Source organism: Palaemon carinicauda, chromosome 8, assembly GCF_036898095.1.
Source record: "Palaemon carinicauda isolate YSFRI2023 chromosome 8, ASM3689809v2, whole genome shotgun sequence".
NCBI classification, from domain to species: Eukaryota; Metazoa; Arthropoda; class Malacostraca; order Decapoda; family Palaemonidae; genus Palaemon; species Palaemon carinicauda.
In genome coordinates this window covers 34,989,854-35,008,403 of record NC_090732.1, presented here as the reverse complement: position 1 = coordinate 35,008,403, position 18,550 = coordinate 34,989,854, and the positions used below count along the sequence as shown (strand labels likewise).

Genomic DNA, 18,550 nt, shown 5'->3' with positions numbered 1-18,550 from the left:
CGGCGTTGCCCATCGAATCTTAGGATTCCTGAACTGCCATTGATGATTGGGGTAATGTCGCCGATAGCCTATTGCTAGCTCACTGATCGTTAATCGTCAGCTTGTCAATTGCCAACTTGCCGATTGTTGAACCACACTGCTGTTCTTCAGCTCACCGATAATCGATGGCTAGCTTGCTGAGCATCATCTCAGATCTCAGCTCGCTGATTGCCAGCTCACAGCTAGACCATTGCCTATTTGCAGCTCTCAAATCACCTGTTCGCTGGTCGCCAGCTCGCCAATCACCTATTCGTTGATCGCCAGCTCGCCAATCGCCGATTCAATGGCTAGATCATCTCCAGCTTCGTACTGATCACACCGATAGCCGAATGACGTTAGTAAACTCGTCATTCGCTGCTCGCCAGCTCAAGATAGTCACTAGTCAACTCTCCTATAGGCTGCTGTTAGAATGAGCAATTACTACCAATATCTAATGGATTAGCCCTGGATATTTTGCCTTCTGGGGTGAAGACACTTCCAGAGTGATCCGTTCTGTCAGAGACTCACTTTATTGAGGCATGGGCTTTCGGAGTCTCTCTCTTCGGAGAATACTCTCATCTAGACGACATAGGTCATTTTCTCTCTTCTCTGGGCCTACGATACTTTGGTAGCCTTCCCACGTAGAGTTGACGGAGCTGCTCCAAGTTTCTCTTCGGAGAGTATTCTCATTTAGACGACATATATCATCTTTTCACCTCTATCTTGGGTTTACACTACAGTACTTCGGTAGCCCTCCCAGGTAGAGTAGGAGGAGTTTCATGCAGATTTCCTTCTGGGAATCTAACCCAGCATTCTATTAACGAATCGGGTAATGCATGACGGATAACCTTGGCGCTTAATACCCCTCTCGTCTTTTGGGTTTTGTTTGTGTCTCACAGACAGGGTTTCTTCGGTTTCCGAAGTTTTCATCACCTTCTGCGAACTTCAAAGAACCCGCATTCATGTTGCTAAGTTTCTTCATCCCTCATGAATGTATATTCTTTACCTACACTTCGTTCCTACTACAGAACTTTGTATGGATAGGAACTGCACTAGTTATGCAGTCTCCGGCAGCTAATCGGATCTCGGATGCGGTTGTGGAGTGTTCCTCCCCCTGTATCAGGAGGCACAACCCCATGGGGTTATCCCCCCCTCATTCTCTCGTTCCTAGAGAATTGAATTCAGTGCTGTCTGACATGACAGCTATGGCAACTTAGTTGCTAGAATTCCGGTTATCCCTGAGATGGGTGACCGAACACCATAAATTGTTGGCATCTTGTGTACTCCCGATCTCCGTTGGCCTATACACCCTCAGACCTTCATGTGAGCACCTTCACCCTCCATCTGCGAAATATTTTCCCGGGGAAACATACATGCCCATCCCTTCATGAGACTTAGTCTTGTTCATTAATTTGGAAACATACATGCCCATCCCTTCATGAGACTTAGTCTTGTTCATTAATTTGGACAGTGACACTTTTCCATATCCGGAGCCATCCGATCAGCCGCAGTTATTCGAAAGGAAGGTCTTCCTTTCTCATCCTAGAGTGAGATTTCTTTCCAGTAATTGTCAAACCCCTCTTACGAACTTGAAATACTCGACTCATGTTTTTCGCCAACGACAGAGTCCACGTCCATCCCGCATGAGATACTCTCGTCTCTTCCATCCTCCTTAATGGGGTGGGAAGCGGTCTCTTTATCCTTGCGATCGGAACATTCAGTCTCATGGGAAGACATGGTTCGTCAAGATACCGCCGAGCTTCTTCGGTCACTTCTTACAGAAGTCTTTAGATTAGCCTCGCCTCTGAAATAACGAATCTACTGAAAATAGGTTGAAAGAAATAAAGCCAGTTGTTTCTTTATGGGAATCTTCAGTACAAAAATAAAGGAGGATTGAAGTAATTTTAGCAAGATTTAGGTCACACTAAACTAACACATGGGTATTTGATGTACTCACCTCGTGAAGCAGGTCCTGGGTGCAATGAGTGACTATTTTAACTGTAACACATTTTTTTAGTGACTGTAAAGTTTTTGTAAGAGAGGGTGAGCTTTATGGTTTTTTAAGAGAAGTTTTATTTGCCTTTTATTGGACTTAAGGTTATGAAATGTACGAGAAGGGAAGGTGGTGCAAGGTTGAATGTCATGTTGAATGGAGAGTTACTTGAGGAAGTGGATCAGTTTAAGTACTTGGGGTCTGTTGTTGCAGCAAATGGTGGAGTGGAAGCAGATGTTCGTCAGAGAGTGAATGAAGGTTGCAAAGTGTTGGGGCCAGTTAAGGGAGTAGTAAAAAATAGAGGGTTGGGCATGAATGCAAAGAGAGTTCTATATGAGAAAGTGATTGTACCAACTGTGATGTATGGATCGGAGTCGTGGGGAATGAAAGTGACGGAGAGACAGAAATTGAATGTGTTTGAGATGAAGTGTCTAAGGAGTATGGCTGGTGTATCTCGAGTAGATAGGGTTAGGAACGAAGTGGTGAGAGAGAGAACGGGTGTAAGAAATGAGTTAGCAGCTAGAGTGGATATGAATGTGTTGAGGTGGTTTGGCCATGTTGAGAGAATGGAAAATGGCTGTCTGCTAAAGAAGGTGGTGAATGCAAGAGTTGATGGGAGAAGTACAAGAGGAAGGCCAAGGTTTGGGTGGATGGATGGAGTGAAGAAAGCTCTGGGTGATAGGAGGATAGATGTGAGAGAGGCAAGAGAGCGTGCTAGAAATAGGAATGAATGGCGAGCGATTGTGACGCAGTTCCGGTAGGCCCTGCTGCTTCCTCCGATGCCTTAGATGACCGCGGAGGTAGCAGCAGTAGGGGATTCAGCATTATGAAGCTTCATCTGTGGTGGATAATGTGGGAGGGTGGGCTGTGGCACCCTAGCAGTACCAGCTGAACTCGGTTGAGTCCCTTGTTAGGCTGGAGGAACGTAGAGAGTAGAGGTCCCCTTTTTTGTTTTGTTTCATTTGTTGATGTCGGCTACCCCCCAAAATTGGGGGAAGTGCCTTGGTATATGTATGTACTGTATGTAAGATTTTAACTTTTTTTTTTTTTTTTAAGAAATATAGGTTTTGTAGAGAAGGTTCAAAATTCTATTTATCACTATTTTTTATTGTATTTAATATATATATTTTATATTATTAATTTATTTACCATTAATATGAATATTTTTTCTTACCGAATTTAATTGGGCCAGCTCTGTAAGTTGGGCTTGACTCATTTGGCTGGTTAATCTCCATTTATTAATAATAATATACCAATATGATATTGGGATAACGGCAGGAAAGATTATTTAATTAACATAAGTCACTGGGTAATCCCAGATATCATGGATCATGTTGTCAAGGTATCTAGGTACTGTATACAGTTGTACAAAGTTTTTTGTTCCATTTTAACATTATCATTAACCCTTTTTATCTCTTGTTGTTTGAGGGTACACTCAGGTACACTTTTCTATCTTATTTCTCTTCCTCTTGCTTTTTTTAAGATTTTATAGTCTGTAAATGGAGTATCTATTTTAATGTTATTGTTTTTTATATATTTACTGTCCCATTATTTCTCTTGTTTATTTTCTTATTTCCTTTCCTCATTGAGCCATTTTCCCTGTTGGAGCCCTTGGGCTTATAGCATCCTGCTTTTCCAACTAGGGTTGTAGCTTAGCAAATAATAATAATAATAATAATAAAAGTGCTTTTGAAGCTTTAGTGGTCTAATTGATTTGTTTTTCATTTGTTTCAGGGTTACACTAGTTTTTGGAATGACTGTATTTCTTCTGGTCTTCGTGGATGCATACTAATAGAATTAGCACTAAGAGGAAGAGTTGAATTAGAAAAAGCTGGACTTCGACGTAAATCATTATTAAATAGAAAGGTAAGATGCACTACAGTAGTTATAGATATTTGAAGGCTGAAAGCTGTAACTTCTTTACTTTTTGTAAGACTAGAGTTGCATCTTTTCTTGGAGATTGCACAGTTAGTACATTATATTCAAGTACAGAACTCGAATTGTTCCTGTGCAAAATACAAACCTTCCACTCTTAACCGAGGAGAATTATTTCTGCGAAGCTGAAAGGAGCCGATAAACTTTTTTTGTCAGCGTGTAACTACCACCCGCTATTTAGAGAGGGGGGAGTGGGGTAGGTTAACCCTCCCGCTCACACCAGCACTAGCAACTAACCCCTACTTAATTTCGGCTTGGTAGAGTAAAGGTGTAGTCTTTCTCACCCGTCAATCCCCTTTTAACCAGTTACGGCTAAAAGCACCTGGCCTGATGTTTATCAAATTTCCTTTTCAGCTGCCTTTCTCACACGGATTCCCCAGGCAAGGCAGGCGGGCATGAGCAGTGGCTGACAAGGAATTCCTCAGAGTGACTTGTCACAGGACAGCCAGGTCTCGGGAAGGAGTTTCGTCTTAGCCTGGAGGTTGTATGGGGGTGCTGTTCCTCTAGCCGGGTTTGCCTGAAGGGAGGACATGCAACCTGTACGATTGGGAGGTTCTTAAAATGTTGCGCAGTTCGACCTTCCGAGGTAGGACGATGCAACACCCTTCCAAGCGGCAACTCCCTCGTCCGCAAAACGATGCGCCATAGGAAGGAGGAGTTGATCGATCCTCTCTATTGTGAGAGGAGAGATCTTCTTCAACACACTCTTCTGAGCGGCAGCTCCCTCGTCCGCAAGACGATGCGCCATAGGAAAGAGGAGTTGATATATCTCTCTTTTGCGAGAGGAGAGATCTTCTCCAGCACCCTTCTGAACAGCAGCTCCTTCATCTGCGAGGCGATGCACCATAGGAAGGAGTCGATCAGTCATCTCTTGCGAGAAGAGAGATCTACCCTGACACTCCCTTCTGAGCGGCAGCTCCCTTATACGCGAGGCGATGCGCCATCGGAAGGAAGCGGTGTTGATTGATGATCTTGCTTGCGAGGAGAGAGATTTTCTCCTGAGTTGTACCCTCAGGTTACGAAACAAATATCAATGCCCTATTCCTCGTTGATATTTGCCGCAGATGGTTAGGACTGCCGGGCGCTGGTGGCCGCCTCCTTCCCCATCGACGAGTCTCATAGGCCTTAACTTCGGGGTTATTGCCACATTGTGTCTTGGGCGCAACAAAGCTGTTAAAGCTCTTTTGGACCTGCGCCTCATAGTTTCTAACTCTAACGAGGGAGAATGGAGTTATATTCGCTACACTAGGCTTGTGTGTTGTTTTCATGAGCGCAACATCTTGAAACATACTACAGGTAGTCAACGATCAAATTCCTTGGGCATTAATGTTGCGATTCGTCGCACAAGCATTATTCCCTCAAGCGGGCTCAAACTCTTTATCAAATTTTTACCTGGAGGCAAGAGGTTAGGCATGCGCGGCCGCAGACAGACATGCACGTGCTGGCAAACTAATCTTGCTGCCGACGAGAACTTGAGACCATCTTACAATTAGAACTACTGTATGTAGTAAATCATTAGTGTTGATGGCTATATTCTTTACGGGGTACCAGGTTATGCAATACTCTTTTTCCTTCCCATAACCAGACATACTGGACATGCGGTCTCCCTGCATCTAAGGCAGTTCCTTCCTAACTTCCGATTTTAGGTCTCGGTTTAAGAAAAAAAAAAAAACCAGAAACTTCACAAAAGTGAATCGGTTTCCTGAAAGGTAAAATTTGAAACTTATTCCAGTGTTGCCGGTTGGAGACGAAGAAATACATTCATCGTTCATAGGAAAGAGGAGGTCTCGGTTACGAACGCTTATCAACGTTCCGCAACCTAGTTCCGGACACTGCTAATAATACGGGCTATGCCCATATGTTCGTCTGCCTTCCTGCTCTGTGTTACGGGTCAGTAGATGGACTTATGCATACATTACCTGTCCAATAATAGATTGGAGATACGTCTCAATCTTACCTTTCAGAAGTAGTTGTGTGCCATAGGTTGTTATCGACCGGTCTCTTGCCCGTAAGCGATCACTAAGGAGATTCGATGTACTGTAATAACCCCTTCCTCTAAGGAGTACTGGCTACCCTGGTTTACTGATTTTAACATACTTACTCGGCCAACTCCCATAGCGTTTGGTGGCAGTTAGAGTAAATCCCCACCCTCGTAGTATGTGTGTGCAAACTGTTGCACGTCTTGATATCAACTTGCGATGTTACTTGCTACGCAATCTTTAGACCCCTCGCGAGGAACAGGGGGAATTGACTTTGCGCTGGAAGGTCTAGGTTGTTTATTCCACTCGATGGAACTTGCTAACCCTTAGGGGGGATGGCAATAGGGACAATCCCGAGGTATTGGTGACATCCTACTGGGTATTGTTGACCAGGTGGTCCAGAGACCTTCCCATTTTCCAATGATGGGGAGGAATTTTTCCTCACAGGTGCTGATACAACCTGTCTCCTGCAGTCTTAAAAGCCTGTTATGAAGGAATGTCTCCTCCTGGAGGAGCGCATAATGCTACTCAACAGGCTGCTGCAGGAGACAGTTCTTAGGAAAATACATTGGTTAATCCTACTCAGGCATTAACACACACTAGTTTCGCAAGGGAATCTTGCACGGTGTTGCGCACCCACTCATCGAGTAAGGTGGGCGGACAAGCTCATCTGCCTGACTAAGAGAGGCACTTCACTTCTGCTACACGGAATGCTCTCTTGGGCGAGTCTTTCCATCAAGAACCACACACACAAGAAGCATGGTCCGACATAAAAGGGAGTCCCATGTCACGGCACCTGGGCGAGCTGAGAAAGGCATGCACGGGTAGATCTGTTGCCTTTGAGAACTGGGAAAAGCTCAAAAACCAGTGTGCAGTTCCAGTTCTCATCTTGCGGTTGGGCACACTGGAAGGAATGCGCTCTACCAGTCTTGCCTCACAATCATGAACACACCCCTCGCAAATGCTCGGAGATAGCAATTACATTTAAGAGCTGAATATGCTCTTTTTTCCAGCTGTCACCTTGCGAGCATATGCTCCCAGCAGGACAAACTGGAAGAGGTGCGCAAGCCAGCGTGCTTTACCGATCCTTGTCTTGCCAACGCTTGCCCTTGCGAAGAGGGATGGCAGGTAGCCTCCCCTTCACAGACCAACCATCCTCAGACTGTTCCACCTTTGGTCAAGACCATACTAGGTAATGTCTTTCCGTCAGGGGATCAAGTACTGGTAGAGCATTCTCCCGAGAGGCAAATTGCTAGCACCAATGTCAAAACGGCGCGGCCATCTAACATTCCTCGAAGTTAGTGTCCCACGGCTGGTTCCACGTATTGTCTCCGAGTACCCTAGTACCGGTGGGACCCGAACAGAAGAGAGACCTGAGTTGGTGGGTGCTAGACACCAATCTCCCCAGAGGAGTGGATCTCTCTCCCCTGGATTTGTTGGTCTTCACAGGCGCATTAAAAAAAGGGTGTTGGGGTTCATCTGTTACACCTGATGTGATCCGGACTTTGGTCCGAATCCAAAAGGCGTTGCCATATAACCTTCAGGAAATGAGGGCAGCCTACCTGACTCTCAAGTACTTCCAGCAACTCCTTTTAGGGTACTATGTAGTGCTGATGAGCATCAACACTACAGTATTGTCCCACTTAAGCAAACAAGGAGAGACCTAGTCACAGCACCTATGCCTGCTAGCTGTGAAAATCCTCAGGTGGACGGAAGGGAATTTGGTAGCCTTAACAGCACTCTTCATCCCGCGCAAGAAGAACATGCTGGTAAATAATCTGAGCAGGAGTAGGCAGATAGTTGGCTCTGAATGGGCAATCAACCTGTCTGCGACGTCCCTAAACCGGTACTTTCGGTGTACTTCTCACCATTACCGGTACCACAAGCATTCTTGCAAGACGCTTTTCAACACCTGTGGACAAAATGGACGTCATTGCGTTCCCTTCCCTCTGCCTAGTAAGGAAGTTATTAAACTGGGTAAGGGCATTGCAGATCTAGCATTGACCCTTTTAGCTCCACTGTGGCAGCATGCAGAATGGATTTTGGACCTTCTGCATCTGCTCATAGAAGCATTGAGAGAGCTCTCTCTACTTCCCAAGCTACTCGGACAACCACACGTAACGATTTTCCACCAAGCGATACCATTGCTATGTCTTCACACCTGGAGGCTATCCAACAACTATTCGCAAGAGAGGCTTTTTGAAGCCAGTTGCTAGTCACATGGCAAGATACCTCCGGGAGTCGTCGTCTGCGCTGTATCAGGCGAAGTCCTGTGGTGGTTGCTCATAACGTGATCTAAACACCTCGGCTCCCTTGTTGGACAAGTATCAGGGGTTCGAGGGTGGAAGTTACCCGCTAAGTAAGTCTAGGATGAATAATGTAGCAGTGACTGGCCACTTCCTACTTCATCTTCCCCTCTCTTGGGGTGCAGCATTCGGGGAACCCTGTACAGCTGACCTCGTTCTTCTGTGGGTGATTTTCACGCTCTCTGAACAACCTCATACATGTGTGTATGTGTTATGTCCCCATCCTCCTGTCAGGGGGAGGTGGGAAGAAATATACATAACTAGAGGGCATGGCCCGAATAGCTACAATGTATGCTCCAACAGATTAATTTCTTATTCTCCAGCGAAGATTGCCCAGGAAAGGATGTCATTGCTGGATTGGAGTTTGTTCCAAAACCAATTGTGGGAGCGGCTGTGGTCTTGCCAATGACCTGATAATGTTTGGACCAAAGGATTGTCAAGATTCCCCTGTTGGCATACAGAACTATCTTGTGCAGAATTTTTCCCCTCGGGTCCCAGCGCTCTCTCTCTCTCTCTCTCTCTCTCTCTCTCTCTCTCTCTCTCTCTCTCTCTCTCTCTCTCTCTCTCTCTCTTTTTTTTTTTATTTCCCCCCCCCCCCAGCAATCTGTCCAGTTTTCCTGCAACTATGACTAAAGTTGGAATGCTTTTATTCTTGGAGTGCTCTTAGTCCTATTAGCCAGGTTTGGCTTACACTTCAGCTACTTTAATCATAGTGGTACCATCCCGTTATTGTAAGGTAGAGAGTGGACATTTGCTTGGTGGAGGAATTAATTCTATGAAAGTCTATTAGGGTCTCTTTTAGTATGTCTCAGGCAATCTAAAATTTTCTTTTCCCTAAACTTTTTTCTATTTGTTTTATTTTTAATATTATACATATCCCCTCAAAATAATAATGAATAGCATTGACAATGTTACCCCTACCCCTGGACCCCAACACTGATGACGACCTCAGCCAATTCGATTATGGAAAATTCTGTTGATGACAGGCACTAAAAAGGACTACTCTTCCAATGTTCAAAGAAGTGCTGCTATTGTAATAAATTTGAGAGTCATTCAAATACGTGATAAATAGTAAATATTCACTTTGAAGCACTATGGATTACTTCTAATTTAACCCATGGGGTTAAATTTCCAAAATTAGGATGAATTTTGAAGGTGACAAATAGGAAGCATGGATCTGCTTCTCTAATACTATTTTAATTATCCAACATATATTTTATGAATGGACCTTTAAAAACACACAAACTTGTTTTGGTAAAAAAACTTTTTCTAATTCTAAGTATTGTTCTATTTTCAAGAAACACAGTTTTAATAGATAAAATTTAAAAAACTATTTATCATAGGTCTTAATATCTAACTTATTTTTTCATTAACAAGATTTATTATACTGTACATATATATTTTATCTCCTGAACAGCTCTGTAGGAGGCACAATTCACTCAATGGGCTGGTAAATTTCAATCCATTTAATAATGATTATGAGGAAGCTTTTAAAGTGATCTGTGAAATTTCAAAAATAAATATTGATAATAGTCAAAATTACCCTGGAGCACTATGCAATACAGTTTCTAGAAACCTGTACATAGATTGCCCCAGTTACTGGTTTGAGAGTGAACCTGTTGACCCAAAATAAATCTGATATCAGAAAGAAAGCCTAAACCACCAATGTGGATTATTGCAGCAATAAAGAGATAAGAATATAATTATTTTAGATTTAGAAAGCTAATACAAAGGCAAGTAGGTACAGTGCTATAGAACATAGTGACATTTCTAGATTTGGCAGATCTGAGGCATGCCAAATAAAAAATGCAGTCTTTTATGTTCAGTAATACAGTATAGAAATAGAAGAAAGTCTAATGGTGAATATCAAACTGTTTGAATTTTAGCTATGGAAGATGGGTTATTTTTAACTTGGACCTTTATGAATTTAGTGAGGAAGAAATATCAGGTACGTGCCCTAAAGAAGTATGGAAGGTTCATAAGATTCCCAGAACCCCTATGATTGTTTTCACTTTTGAAGACCATGGCGTACCCTCTCATGTATATATTGAAAATAAGAGAATACCAGTTCACCTTTACAAACAGAAACCTTTGTAATGCTAAAGTTGCTTCAAATTTGAACATCCAATTAGGTTATGTGAAAACAAGGGATTTGTGTCAATTGTTTTGATCTTGCAAAGTGCACTAATTGTAGCCAGTCACAAGCCAACCAATAAGAAATGAAATGTCCTCAATATATCAAATAGAAGAAGCAGCTGTTCAGAAATCAGATGCAGAGCATATTAGTGTTGGATGTACTAGGTAACTTTTAAGCAAACAGAAAGTTACGCCAAAGCCTTAAAATTTCTCTCTGGGTATATACCCAGAGAGAAATGCAGTACCATGTAAACTAGGTAATGGGAAGCTTCTACTTTATAAAATCACCTTTTAAGGCAAATACCATGCCTCATAATTTGGAATCTGTGCATCTCATCAAAGACCATGGTACAGAGGCTATGGCACTATCCAAGACTAGAGGACAATGGTTTGGATAAACCTTTCCCACACTTATAACACTTTCCCACACACTTATAACACTTTCCCACACTATTATAAACATTTCCCACACTCTTATAACATTTTCCCACACTCTTATAACACTTTCCCACACTCATAAAACAATTTCCCATACGCATATAACAATTTCCCACACTTCTATGAACACTTGATTATGCACAATATATGCTATACTGTATGTATACAGTAAGGGCTTTGCTGAATATGTTATATGTGAAGCCTAGCCTACCTCACAGATAATCTATTGTTCTATACACGTTCACTACTCACGGCATTACGTAGAATATTTTAAGGCTACTGGACATAAAGAATTACTTCTAAGACTTTACTATGTAAGCTATGGCTGTGGGACATGAAGAAATCCTCTAAAATGTTATTACATAATTTAAGGCTGTGAGATATAGAAAATTTCTCTGAAACTATTTTGTTAAAAGGGAAAAGATATTTTACTACATATACTCTTAACCTTATTCCTAAATGAATTTAACTAATTCTGTTGTTAGAGGAGCAGCACGCTATTGAGGAGGATAACGACGAAGAAGAACATTACCTCTTTTTCCTAAGGCAAAGAACTGCAAAATCTATCATGGGGCCAGAGCGAGGCCACTCATATTCATTGTAGTAGACAGTGGCATCAGGAAGGATTTTGTGTAACTCGACAAGGGAAAGTTTTTCTCCAGTCTTGACTGTACTTCATATAGAGGGCAATGTCACTAACTACCCGTTGAAATACTCGCGCTAGAGAGTTATTGGGTCCTTTGATTGGCCAGATAGTAGCACTGTACAGTGTATTGGAGCCTCCTCTGTTTATGGCTCAATATTTCTTTGCTTAGACTGTACATACTTTAAAGTCTGACCTATTACTTACACGTTCTCCTCTTTCTTTCATACACCTGACAGCAATAAGAAAAATTCTCCTCCACTCAGAGGGTTAACTACTGCACTGTAATTATTCAGTGGTTACTTTCCAATATGTAACTGTAGAAGTTAGATTTAAGCTATGTTAAGTAGCTTTTCTAGGAGGACGGACGACACTCCAAAATCAAGCTGTTGTTCTCTAGTCTTGAAATTCTCTTGCTTGAGTGTAAACTCAGGGACAGTATTCTATGTTTCCTTTCCTCACTGGGATATTTTCCCTGTTGGAGCCCTTGGGCTTATAGCATCCTGCTTTTCCAACAAGGATAGTAGCTCAGCAAGTAATAATAACAATAAGTGGGGCCGATATAAAAAGATAAAACTAGTTCTTGAATAAACCTTTTGAAGACAAAAATTAAAGCTCTCTCTCTCTCTCTCTCTCTCTCTCTCTCTCTCTCTCTCTCTCTCTCGTGTATTAGAGAAGTACTGTACTTTTATTATAATATTGAGGAATATTTGTTTGACTTTTGTGACAGGTTCTATTACGGTCTGATCAACCTACTGGTGATGTCCTGCTAGATGAAGCTTTAAAGCATGTGAAAGAGACAGATCCACCTGAAACAGTACAGTCTTGGATTGAGTACCTGTCAGGTAAGCATGTAAGAAAAAGTAGTTCAAAATGTTGAGATTGTATCTGTCATAGAGCCATGAATCTGGAATTATTGCATATATTTCCTCCATATTTGTAAGATGAAGTATGTATTTCCTCAAGAGTTTCATATGTTTACAGGAGAGTCATGGAATCCTCTGAAGTTACGATATCAGCTACGAAATGTACGGGAGCGATTAGCAAAAAATCTGGTGGAAAAGGGAGTGCTTACAACAGAGAAGCAAAATTTTCTCGTCTTTGACATGACAACACACCCCCTTACAGACAATGTAATGAAAACCAAATTAGTGAAGAAGGTAACCACACATTTATTCTTATGGCCTGAAGGTTTATATTATGGTACTTTATATTCAAAAGATTCTCATACTACAAAAAAAATTGTATAAGCACTAATTTATTTATGTAGGGTCGTGTTCTGAATAACAGTGTAATTCATACTAATGGTAAATGAAGTAGTTGTGTTCTCTGACCATCAAAATTTGCTAAACTAATGATTTTTTATTTCTTTTTGCTCAATAATACCCAATAACATAGGGAAAATTATCAAAAGAATAAATTTGAATAAATAAATAAGATTCATATTTGGTAGATTGCCAGACTTCTAGTGTAAATGGAAAAAAAAAATATTTTTTTCTCAAAAAATATTAAGATTTACAATGCAATATATAGTGGGGGAATAGAGTAGGTGGATGTAAAAAGGAGCTAGTGAGGGTTTAAAAGCTAATAAAACGGGGGGTATAAAGTATATATCAAGAAAAGTTGAAAATGGCATATGACGAAGTGAAAGTAAGAGAAACTGGTAATTTAGAGGAGGAGTGGAAGTTAGTAAAAGAAAATTTTGTTGGGATTGCAAGTGATGTGTGTGGCAAGAAGTTTGTTGGAGGCAGCATGAGGAAGGGCAGTCAGTGAATGGTGAAATGAAGGAGTGAAGGTAAAAGTGGAATGCATTGTTCTTCTTCTGCCAATAAATTTCATTGCAATATCAAGGTTAGAATTTTCTGCCCTTTGTATTGCCGCCTTTAACTTTACATAAACATTAAATCCTTGCTTGCAGGTACCCTCCATATTTAGTATTGTAAAGATTTTATAATAGTATATGAACGTTACCCTCAGAATTTCACAATGAAATTCCATCATTCTGTCCAAATTCATAAGGTGCAGCATGCTTACAGTATATCTTGATGACAAATGTTGCCTATTTTGTGATTTGGCTCTACAATAGTGACTGTGCCACACTGGTAATCAGATGTGGTCTTGTAGTCATGGACCTCCGTAATTTAAAATAATTTACTGTAGCTTGGTAATGTTTTTTAACAATCAATTCTACGAATGTGTCATCAGCAGCTAGTTGTCATCTTGTGATTTTTTTTTCCTTTTAGAGCAGGAAAACTTAATTTTTATGTTTTTAATTGGTAATTCATCTTTTATTGGAAGGAAAAGTAGCTTGAATGTCATCTAAACTATATTGAAGCACTTTATGTAACTTGGGAATCTAACCATATCATACTGTTTTAAAAGTTAAGACATGAATGTCAAGCAGATAAATAACATTCAAGCTTTAATTAGATCTGCAAACTTTGGTTGCATTATATTTGGAAGTCTTGTGGTCAACATAATTAGTTGAGCAGTGTAGAATTTTCTTTCATGCATGTATTAGTAACCTGTTTAATTGAAGGATAATTTTTTCAGGTACAAGATAGTGTATTAAGTCGATGGGTTGGGGATCCCCAGAGGATGGATCGAAGGGTCTTATCCCTAATTTACCTTGCCCATGCTTCAGATGTACTGGAGAATGCCTTTGCTCCACTTTCAGATGATGACTATGAGGTAGGAATAACAGGGTAGCTAAAGATATTGCTGTAGACCTTTCTATTGATAACTAATGGCATCCGTGAGATCAAACTAAGACTGCCAGACAAATTTGGTTGCTCTTTTAATAAATAGCTTCTGGCACAGTCTTTCAATTAGTTCGTTATGTATGTTGCATAAGATTTTTCATAATTCTGACTGTTTTTTTATTATTATTATTAAAATTATTATTAAGATATTGCTTTTATATTTTTACTGCTGTATCACCTTTTAATTAAGTTGTTGGTATAGTAGTGTTACTTTGATTTCCACATTCTGTAAGAATTTTGTAAGATATGTGTTGAAATTAGTCCACAAGATGTCAAATGGCATTATCAATTGTGTAACTTTTTGTGCTCCTTTCAGGTTGCTATGAAGCGTGTGCGAGACCTCTTGGATTTAGACCTAGATGTGGAAGCAGGAAAGCCAAATGCCAATGACTTGATGTGGTCAGTCTTTGCAGCTTTTATCAAATAAATTCCTACATGGTGTGAAGTAAAGGATTTTAATTAGTGCCTGTGATTATATCTTTTAATTGGAAGGATTGATGGAAACTAGATCTATTTATATAAAAAGTTATTGTGATAAGGTTGGAATATTTTCATGGTATCCCATTAACAATTATAACTTGTTTTAGTCTTCATTCTTGAATAGAGGTTTGTAATAAGTAAAATTCTAATTGCTATCATGTGTGCATAGCTAAAATAAAGAGGATTAACTATTGCTTATAGTATTCTCTTTATTAGCAGAAACTATTGTTATTGTCATTGAACATTATTGATCCAATAGTCTTTATTTGCAGGCAAATAACCTTGCTGATTCATTGTTTGTAAAGAATCCCTTTTAGAGCTGGATAGTTGCCAGGATATATGTGAGGGTTTAGTACGGAAATCACATGTCTCGTCAACACCACTTGTCTTCTATTTTTGAATTTTTATAAGAAAAACATTTGTGAAATATGGGAATTTTTCACACATTTTTTGTCAGCAGATTTTCTATTAGTTTCTATTTTTTCACAATTTTATTATTAAGGCCTCTTTTTTGGGAATGTGTACTGAGACAGGTATGTCACATCAAACTTCTGTACAAGTTACCAGAGCTTTTATTAAAATCTCCATTTGTCATTATCTGTTTTTAACCATGCGTAATAAAGGTGACTATTGTACCAGTGAAAATATGAAATGAGGAAACTGTTACCATATTCAGTTAGTTTTATTGTATAATCCATGGGTAACACTGAAGTAATTCTGTTAGTTTGGTGTTTCATTGGTTGAACATTTGTATATAAGCATTTGGGGCATTTTTTTATTCAGATTCACTGTAAGAGTTTTGAATTATGCAGTAGCAATATTATACTGTAGTTTTGTTATAATAAAGATATTTTACATAGTAAGAATAATCACATGTCTAAGAATTTTCCTAACAGTTAACTTGAAATTGTAAGAAAAATATTAAGTTAGAATTGTTATTAGGCCATGGATATTTAAGCATAAATACCTTAAGAGATATGATTTCATTGTACTGTCGGCTCGGTATACTGTACTACTGTGCTTTATATTTAAAAGCGCACAAGTTGTCAGCCCGTTACAGTATTTACATCTCATCTTTACTATTGACAGTAATATTGTGTAGGGTGAGGTTTGTTAGTATAGGTTGTGTGTGCATGTTCTAATTTCACCAGACCCTGCATGGTTGTGATGTGGCAGCAATTGACTCTTATTGATGACATTACAAAGATTAGACTTCATTCACAAGTAGCTCTGTATTTGTTTTGAAGACTTGTAATCCATGCAAATTTTGACCTTATTTTGGATAACTGCCATACTAAGAAATTTTCATCACATTCTTCTACATGTGCTTGTGCTAGATATTTTCCACTTTTTCAAATGCAATCTGGTTTGGGTTTTCGCATACCTTTTTGACTAAGTAGTAATCTTTTAGTCCAGTTAATCTATATAGTCTTTCTTCTACCTATTGCAAATTTTTCATTCGTAAGTCTATTGTATTAAGATTTGGTTATAAGTAGTGAAACGATCTATTTTGATTTCCATTCTTTATAGTGCTCTAGAAACCTGTCAAACTAAATTACCATAATTCTGAATACTTTTACTCATAAACCTAAATAGTGATAGGTAAGAAGTGTTGGCAGTCATACGTTGATTGTTTTCTCAATGCTTGTTATATCTTTTTCTATGGCATGAAAAGTTTCATTATTATGGGAACAGAAAATGAGGCTCATCTCTTAAAACTTAATGTAATTTTTGTGGAATTATTGTTGATCATAGTACAGTACTGTAATTATCAACATTTTTGTGGGTTTTACAGAATGTTTGCTCTCACTATAACTATATTATTTTTATATGTGTATGTATCTTTATGCATGAATATTTCATTACATTGAATAATTCATCACTAACAGTACAGTATATTTATTTTTTTGACTTGACATTTCATTATGTAAATAGCCCTAGCATTTATACTGTCATCTAAATATCATATTTGACAACACTACCATGCAGGATTATTAAAATTTATTAGTTAAAAGGATTGCTGTTTTAAACATGGTGATGGAACTATGCCCATAGGCATATTGTATATTTTATGGGACTTGTATATTCTTAGAAAGCTGCTGTGGTATATAAAGAGTTGAGGAAGAGATGAATTTAATTTATTTAATTTTTTTTCAGGCTATGTAAGGGTTATTTCCGTTTGGAAAAGGGTTTTTATTTTCACTTGACAATAGCAATGGTGTTTTGGCTTTACATGATTTAGTTGAGTGGTAATACAAGAAAATAATTAAGCAATGGTGACTTTCTGTGAACCTCTGTATCAGACAGTTCATTGAAATATGGCATTTCCTGGCACTACAGGGGTACTTTAATACATAATTTTTTCAAACTGCTTTGTCTTGTATGAGTGCTTATGTTCTGAATTATATATAATTTTCATTTACCAGTATAGTTCTTTTCTGTTCAGTACTGTAATATAAGGAAAATATATAATAAGCAGATATGATGCTAATATTGTACAAAGATTATAAACTTGATAATAGAATATCACCAGTACTGTATTTAGTTTACGCAATCATAGAATTAACAGTCGGTGCACTGAAAGTGTTTTATAAATTTTTAATTGATATTACAATGAACATATGAAAATTTAAGTTCTGTAACGTCTGTACCTTGAATAATTGGCACAGGTTGCTCTAAGGAAAGTAACTTTCATTTGGTGTCAACAACAGTCATCAAAAAGTTGAAAAATTTGTGAATAAATTGAATAACAAGTGTATTGAAAAATCTGTTTCTTGTGACCACAAAGTAGTGTCTTTCATTTTGTCCAGGGTAGCTTTTAAGGAAGTGGCTCTTTGCTTTAGATTAAAGTTGCACAAATTTTTTTTTTCAATAAAAACATGAGAAATGCTTACAAAGAACTATGAGAGGAAAAAAAAGCAAACTCAATGGGTACAATAGGATATTTTTCAAAAACCTGCTGGTGATGGGAAAATGGCATTTAATGGAAGAAAATGGTCATGTTTTTCCTGAATGTACATTTCTTGGAATAGTGCAAGTGTAATATTTTTGAGTGAAGAGGCTCTAGGTTAGTAACCAGTAGTACTAAGCCTACCTTTTTTGTCTGGGTCTGCTACTCAATGAGTGAATTAATGAACTGATACATACTGTGTGTATTTGTTTATATATACAATATATATTTATATATATATATATATATATATATATATATATATATATATATATATATATACTGTATATATATATATATATATATATATATATATATATATATATATATATGTATGTATGTATATGTGTGTATGTTGTTTAAAACTCACAGGAACACATGATGCTCAGATGTAAAAAAAAAAAAAAATCAGAAATAGAAAATATTGATGGAATGCCAACTAGTTTTGCCTCAATGACTTCAGAGATAGATCTCGTAGGGATTCACTCAATATTTTAATTTTACCTGTGGTTTATGTGTGTATGTATGTATGTGTGTATAATATATATATATATATATATATATATATATATATATATATATATATATATATATACATATAATATATATATATATATGTATATATATGTATATATATATAGTTTATATATATATGTCTGGGTCAAGAGCAGTGCTGGAAGGTTGGTATAGAAGCACAGCATGTCAGGGCTGTTAAGGAATTTTATTTTTATAATTCTATGGTAACGTGGATAGTTAAGAAAAATATGTTCTCCATACCGAGTTTTTTTTTCTGTAACCACGATTGTGCCCACTATGGTGCAGTTATACTTTTGATATCCAAGTTTCTCTTCATTGTTTACGTAGATAAGTTTTTTTTTGTAGGAATTTGGTGTTGGGGCATTTTAGATTA

General features: G+C 38.5%; 1 protein-coding gene across 1 annotated transcript in view; it reads left to right on the top strand.

The window, feature by feature from the left end:
- Nucleotides 1-17,568, top strand: part of sau (Golgi phosphoprotein 3 homolog sauron) — a 44,620-nt gene extending 27,052 nt beyond the window's left edge. Inside the window, exons 2-6 of the mRNA XM_068378558.1 lie at nucleotides 3,746-3,877; nucleotides 12,179-12,293; nucleotides 12,433-12,608; nucleotides 14,002-14,139; nucleotides 14,527-17,568. Of these exons, the coding sequence (XP_068234659.1) occupies nucleotides 3,746-3,877; nucleotides 12,179-12,293; nucleotides 12,433-12,608; nucleotides 14,002-14,139; nucleotides 14,527-14,637 (672 nt within the window). The 3' untranslated portion in view covers nucleotides 14,638-17,568. The remainder of the gene's footprint in view (nucleotides 1-3,745; nucleotides 3,878-12,178; nucleotides 12,294-12,432; nucleotides 12,609-14,001; nucleotides 14,140-14,526) is intronic.
- The last annotated feature ends 982 nt before the right edge of the window (nucleotides 17,569-18,550 follow it).